Source organism: Vigna unguiculata, chromosome 8 (genome assembly GCF_037176805.1).
Source record: "Vigna unguiculata cultivar grain cowpea cultivar isolate G323 ecotype 2 chromosome 8, ASM3717680v1, whole genome shotgun sequence".
Classification (NCBI taxonomy): Eukaryota; Viridiplantae; Streptophyta; class Magnoliopsida; order Fabales; family Fabaceae; genus Vigna; species Vigna unguiculata.
Window position 1 is genome coordinate 19,692,888 of NC_140799.1, and position 6,316 is coordinate 19,699,203.

General features: G+C 47.1%; 3 protein-coding genes across 3 annotated transcripts; all 3 read right to left on the reverse strand.

Annotated features, from left to right (window-relative positions):
- Positions 1-620: 620 nt before the first annotated feature.
- LOC146884204 (uncharacterized) lies at positions 621-1,332 on the reverse strand. The gene is made up of 2 exons (XM_085665896.1): positions 1,235-1,332; positions 621-1,011 (listed from the first exon to the last, which is right to left on the reverse strand). The coding sequence occupies exons 1-2, from the start codon at positions 1,330-1,332 to the stop codon at positions 621-623; spliced, it is 489 nt and encodes a 162-aa protein (XP_085522022.1).
- An 18-nt stretch (positions 1,333-1,350) lies between these two features.
- On the reverse strand, positions 1,351-2,757 carry LOC114194926 (uncharacterized). Its single transcript, XM_028085330.2, has one exon. The coding sequence runs from the start codon at positions 2,755-2,757 to the stop codon at positions 1,351-1,353; it is 1,407 nt and encodes a 468-aa protein (XP_027941131.1).
- A 1,700-nt stretch (positions 2,758-4,457) lies between these two features.
- On the reverse strand, positions 4,458-5,276 carry LOC114194928 (uncharacterized). The gene has a single exon (XM_028085331.2). It carries the CDS (start codon positions 5,274-5,276, stop codon positions 4,458-4,460), a length of 819 nt encoding a protein of 272 aa, XP_027941132.2.
- Between the last annotated feature and the right edge of the window lie 1,040 nt (positions 5,277-6,316).

The window sequence follows — 6,316 nt, forward strand, 5'->3', positions numbered from 1 at the left end:
AGGATGTACTTGGCCACTTCTGGCCAGGATGGTGTTTTCCTTTGTTTCGTTTGATCCTTAAGTTTTTGTATGGTTGTGTATTACCTTAAGTTTTTGCTTGTATGGGGGGATCATCTAGGGCGATGAAGCTTCATTTCCCATTGGTATAGATATGGGGGGATCATCTAGTTCGATGAAGCTTCCTTTCCCATGAGAGAGTGCGAAATATTAACTGTTTGTTGTGCTTGATCAGAATATATGCATGTGTTGACAATAAATAAGATAATCATAGGATAATAATGAAATAATCATGCTTTATTTATGGCTATGATGCCTCGTTAAAACCTTCTTGACCAAAAACCCTCCTTAGGGAAAAAAGATCAAGGTAGGAAAGAGTACATCATTTATTGCGCAATTGAATCACAAAAGAGTCTGAAAAATAAACGTTTGACAAACTAACTGTAATAAAACTTGAGATGTGAGGCGTTCCAGGTGGCCAGGACAGGGGCACCAGATAGGTGCTCCAACCTGTATACGTCGTTTCCCACAGCTTCGTTGATTCGGAATGGCCTTTCCCAGTTGGGCGAGAACTTCCCTTCATGCTTTCGGGCGGCACTTGCCATACGCCATACTAGATCTCCCTAGTGAAAAGATCGGGGTTTGACTTTGGTATTATAGCGGTGCTGGGCCCTTAGTTTGGAAGCCTCTTCCTGAATGCGCACTTGATCTCGGAGCTCTTGAACCAGGTCTAGGCTTGTTAGCATACTTTCTTCATTAAGACGCGTGTTGAACAGATGGCGTCGTAAAGAGGGCTTCCCAATCTCGACCGGGATCATTGCGTCTACTCCACAGGCTAAGCAGTAGGGTGTTTCCTGTGTTGTTGACTGCGGGGTGTAGCGATATGCCCATAGGACCTCTAATAACTCGTCAGCCCACCTTCCTTTGGCATCTCCCAGCCTCTTCTTAAGTTCTCGCAGTATGACCTTGTTTGCTGCTTCGGCTTGTCCATTTGTTTGTGGGTGCTCGACCGAGCTGGTAATATGTTAGATATGGAGTCCCTTATAGAACTCGGCTACCCCCTTGTCGATGATCTGTCTACCATTATCTGCTATGACGATGCTTGGTATGTCGAACCTGCACACTATATTCTTCCAGACAAATTTTTGTACCTGCTGGGTCGTGATCAGGGCTAGTGGCTCCGCCTCAATCCACTTGGTGAAGTAGTCTATAGCCACCAACAGGAACTTTACCTGACCTTTCCCTGGGCTGAAGGGCCCTAGGATCCATGCCCCACTTGGCGAAAGGCCAAGGGGAGGTAATACCATGCAACTCTTTTGACTTGAGATGTATCATGTTACCATGTTGTTGGCACTAGGCGCACTTCCTTACGTACTTCTCGCAGTCTTCTTTTACAGTCGGCCAATAGTATCCTGCTCGTAACACCCGAGCTGCCATGGTTCGAGATCCTGAATGTAAGCCACAAATCCCCATGTGCAACTCCTCCATAATATACTGGGCTCGGCAGTTTGTGACGCATTTTAACAGAGGGTTGGAGAAGCCTCGTTTGTACAATTCTTCACCAACCAAAGTGAATCGAGAAGCTTTTCTACGCATGATAGGGTAATCAATTCCGTCTGTGTCACCATGTTGAATTAATTGTATAATAGGAGCCATCCACTCTTCGTCCTCTGGTGTGACAGTCTCAGTAGTCTTGCATTCTACCAAGGTTACAGTAGGACGATCGAGTGTGGCATGGATCACTGTATGATGTTGCCCCTTTATTTTGGTAGTCGCCAACTTCGAGAGCAAGTCGGCTCTGGGATTCTGGGATCTATCAACATGCTTTACGCTTGTTGTTCTGAATCTGTTCAACATGCCCTGCACAACGTGATAATATCGTAATAGGAGTGGGTCCTTTACCTGGAAAGTGTCATCCAAGTGTCCTACTATCAGCTGAGAATCAGTTTGGCATGTCACCGTATCTGCTCCCATGTCTGCTGCGAGGGTCAACCCCGCTATTAATGCCTCATATTTTGCCTGATTGTTCGAGGGTTTAAAGCCAAAGCGCAAGGCTTGCTCGAGTAGCAAATCATTCGGTCCTTGCAAAACAATTCTAGCGCCCCCGCCCTTCACGTTGGAGGAGCCATCCACCAACAGGATCCAGCCTTCCTCGTGTACGTTAGGATCTCCTGTTAATTCGTTGACAAAATCTGCCAGGCATTGTCCCTTAATCGGCCCTCGGGCTTCACATCGAAGATGATACTCAGATAGTTCTACAGACCACCCAACCATTCGGCCGGTGAGGTCGGGTCGCCTCAATACTTTGTGTATTGGGTAGTCAAATTTGACTATTACCTCGTTCCCTTGAAAGTATGGTCGCAATCGTCTGGTTGTTATCACAAGTGCTAGGATTACCTTTTCGACAGTCTGATACCGCAATTCTGCATCGTGTAGGGCTTTGCTGATAAAGTATACGGGTCGTTGGTCCCCCGCCTGATCTTGTACAATGGCCGCGCTAACAGCATTGGTAGAGATGGCTAGATATACTAACAAGGGTTTTCCCTTGCTAGGCTTCTGTAGTACTGGGGGAGAAGACAAATACTCCTTCAACGCTTGAAAAGATTGCTTGCAAGCCTCATCCCATACGAATTTTTGCGCTTTATTCATGAACCTAAACATCCGCTGGATTCTTTCTGCTAATTTAGGCATAAAACGTGATAACGCAGTTAGCCTCCCTACCAATCTTTGTATCTCCTTGATGTTGGCTGGACTTCTCATGTTAACAACTGCTTGGCACTTGTCGGGGTTCGCCTCTATTCCCTAGTGGGTTAACATGAAACCCAGGAATTTCCCACTTGTAACCCCGAAAATACACTTTTTTGGATTCAGTCTCATGTCATACTTCCGTATGGCTGCCAAGACCTCGTCCAAATCTTTGACGTGTTGTTCGAGTGAATCTGACATGACTACCATGTCGTCGACGTAGACCTCCATACACTTTCCGATGAGATGACGAAACACCTTGTCCATCAGCCGCTGGTATGTGGCTCCAGCATTTTTTAGGCCAAAAGGCATGACTTCATAGTAGAAGTTAGCTTCTTCCATGATGAACGTCGTTTTTTCTTTATCAGGAGGATACATTGGGATCTGATTGTACCCAGAGTATGCATCCAAAAAACTAAGCACCTTGTGTCCAGCTGCATCGTCTACCAATCTGTCGATACTTGGGAGAGGGTACGTGTCTTTAGGGCACGCCTTGTTAAGGTTGGTGTAGTTTGTACACATCCGTCATTTGCCATTGGCCTTTTTTACCAACACTACGTTGGCTAGCCAGGTCGTGTAGGTGGCCTCCTTGATGAAGCTTGCCGAAATTAGCTTCTGTACTTCCGCTTTGGCTGCCTCCCTTTTTTCTCCCCCATCTTTCTTCTCTTCTGAGCGACAGGCCGAGCTTCCCGAAAAATAGATAGTTTGTGACTGGCTACTCTTGGGTCAATGCCGGGCATGTCGGCCGCGCTCCAGGCGAACAAATCAACGTTCCCCTGTAATACTTCTCGCATCTCGGGGGTCTTTACAAGTGTCTTGCTGACATGGGTGTACCGATGCTCATCAAAATGGAATTCTTCTGTGCTTTCGATTGGTTCCACCCTCTCCTCGCTGCTGACCCGAGGATCCAAGTCTACTTCCGCTTCCCCTACGACCTTCTCAACATTTTTCACTATTCGTTTGGGAGGAGACTTGGGTCTTTCTCTCAAACTATCCGCATAGCATCTCCGAGCAGTCGGCTGGTCTACGTGCACAGTGATTATGTACCCTGAGGCTGACAGAAACTTCATGGCCAAGTGATCTGTGGAGACTACTACACCAAGCGTATTCAACGAGGGTCTCCCTAGCAAAATATTATAAGAGGTGTGAGCATCAACAATAAGGTATCGGATTTTTACCGTTCGTGTTACCATTCCTGTCTCGAATTTGGTGAACAAGTCAACGTAGCCTTTCGTATTCTCTCGCTCCCCTGAAAAGCCCACGATCGGCTCTAAGTACTGTTGGATTTTCCCTTCTGGAATTCTCAGCTTTCTGAAACTGCCCTAGTATAGGATGTCCACCGAACTACCCGGGTCCACCAGGGTTTTCCTGACCGCGAAGTCCTCGATCTCTATTGATATCACCATTGGGTCGTCATGTTGGGGGTCGATCGCTTGGAAATCATCGTCTCGGAACGTGATGGGTGGCATGTGCCGCCTGGGACATACTGTTACGGCATTGACGCTCTGAATCGCTCGTACGTACTTCTTTCTTCCGTACGTAGTGGCTCCACCTCCTGCGAAGCCTCCTGAAATATAATTGATTACTCCTCTCAGCAGTCTTTCTCTCGTATCCCGCTCATCATCTTTTTTGGGTTCGGCCCTTCTTCGGGTGCCTTCTCCTTCCCTCTCTCGGTATCCTGATATCCTTTGTGGTTGTTCCTCGTAGCGTTTTTCTCATTCTCCCCTGGAAGAGAATCCCCCGCCTTCCCGTTTTACAAATCTTCTTAGGTGTCCCGCCTGTATCACTTCCTCGATTTTGTCTTTCAAGGTAAAACTCTCTTCCGTTGTATGCCCATAATTTTGGTGATACCGACAATGCTTGGTGGTATCGGCGTTCGGGGGAGTCGGACCCCTTCGAGGGGTTGTTATTAGATCGGTGTTCAGTGCTTCCTCCAGAATTCTGGCTTTGTTGGACACAAAGGGCGTGTACCTACTGTATTTCGGCTGCCTAGAGTCTTTGAACCTGTGGCCGGATCGGGGTGCTAACATTCGCTCTCTATCATGGTGCCTCTTCTCCTGGGCGTCTAATCGAGTTGTATTGCAGAATTCTTTCAGTTCCTCCATCTGCATGAATTTGGTGGCCCTGGTCCAAAGCTCATCCAGATTTTTCACGGGCTTCTTGCATAGACTGTCAACGAAAGGGCCAGGCTTTAGTGCTGTTATGTGGTGGTGCATGGCGACCTCAGGATTCAAATTAGAGATATTCAAGGATATCTTCCCAAATCGTTCCATAAATTCCCGCAGAGACTCTCCTTTTTCCTGTCGTATATTCACCAATGCCAGAGAAGTAAGATGGTGTGGCTTACTGGTGGCGAATTGTATGCCAAAATGGTTGGCCAACGTATCGAAACAATCGATAGAGTTGGGTGGTAATCGTGTGAACCAATTGAGTGCAGGCCCTTTTAGGGATATTGGGAAAACACGACAAATGATTGTGTCATCCGAAGTATACAATTCTGCCTGGGTGGTGAAGACGTCCACGTACTGGCTCATAGTCAACCCCTACAAGCGCGTGGGAAGTTCCACTTCCATGTTCCCGTCCACGAAGGGGTGGCATCTAGCTACTCTAGGCCTCGCTTCTGTTTGGTTGGTGGTGGTTTGTACTCGGGACTCGTCTCGTCCGGTACCATCCCCTCCCTCTTCATTGCTACGGGATTCCTCCCTTTGTGGGGGATTCTGCTCAATTTGCGCTCGCATCCGCTGGTTCTCCTCTCTTAGGGCGTTTAATTCTTCCTCGTTCTTGCGTCTCAATTCCTCCAACTGGCGGTTCATCTCTTGTTGCATCTCCGCTGCTACTAAATTTTGATCGACTGCTGCTCTTGTCGACACCATCCTGCTTGAGAATTGTCTGGCCCCACGGTGGGCACCAATTGTACCTGATCGATACTATTTCGGTGCGGAACCAGACGATCTCAAGAATCCTCTATGTCGAACCTCCTTCTGCTCCTCCCTGGACTCCTCTTGGATCTCCCTACCGTTTGCACTCCGGGGGTGGGGGGTACCTGCAGGCACTCCGACGCTCAAGTCAGAAAGTGATTGATATGAGGTGTAATTGGTTAGTGAGAACAGCGTACCTTTACCTGTTCACTAGGCCTTAATTTATACTAATTTCTTAATGGACCTGTAATTACTATTTACGGGTCGTTTGTATTCGAGGATCGATTCTTTCCCTTTCCGACTGAGGTTGCACGCATCGATTCTTTCCTTATTGGTTGAGATTGTTCTTCTGTGTCTTTGTTAAAGATTAGTTCTTTCCATTCTAAGATTTGTCCGTCTGTACTTTTGTCAAAGATCCACTCCTTCCTTTTTGGGGTTTGACCGTCTCTGTACTTCTCAAATATCAACTCCTTCCTTTTTGGGGTTTGGCTGTCTGTACTTCTCAAATATCAACTCCTTCCTTTTTTGGGATTTGGCTGTCTGTACTTCTCAAATATGAACTCCTTCCTTTTTTGGGGTTTGCCCGTTTGTACTTCGTAAAATATCAACTCCTTCCTTTTTTTGGCTAAGATTGCTCGCTGCCCCTCTGACCTCTG

What these genes read in the sequence shown, in the direction of transcription:
- LOC146884204 (XM_085665896.1), bottom strand. Translation starts at nt 1,332, where the DNA reads ATGATACATCTCAAGTCAAAAGAGTTGCATGGTATTACCTCCCCTTGG. An exon ending in GCCCTTCAGCCCAGGGAAAG is followed by an intron (nt 1,012 to 1,234) that starts GTCAGGTAAAGT and finishes ACATATTACCAG; the next exon opens with CTCGGTCGAGCACCCACAAA.
- LOC114194928 (XM_028085331.2), bottom strand. Translation starts at nt 5,276, where the DNA reads ATGAGCCAGTACGTGGACGTCTTCACCACCCAGGCAGAATTGTATACT.
- LOC114194926 (XM_028085330.2), bottom strand. Translation starts at nt 2,757, where the DNA reads ATGAGAAGTCCAGCCAACATCAAGGAGATACAAAGATTGGTAGGGAGG.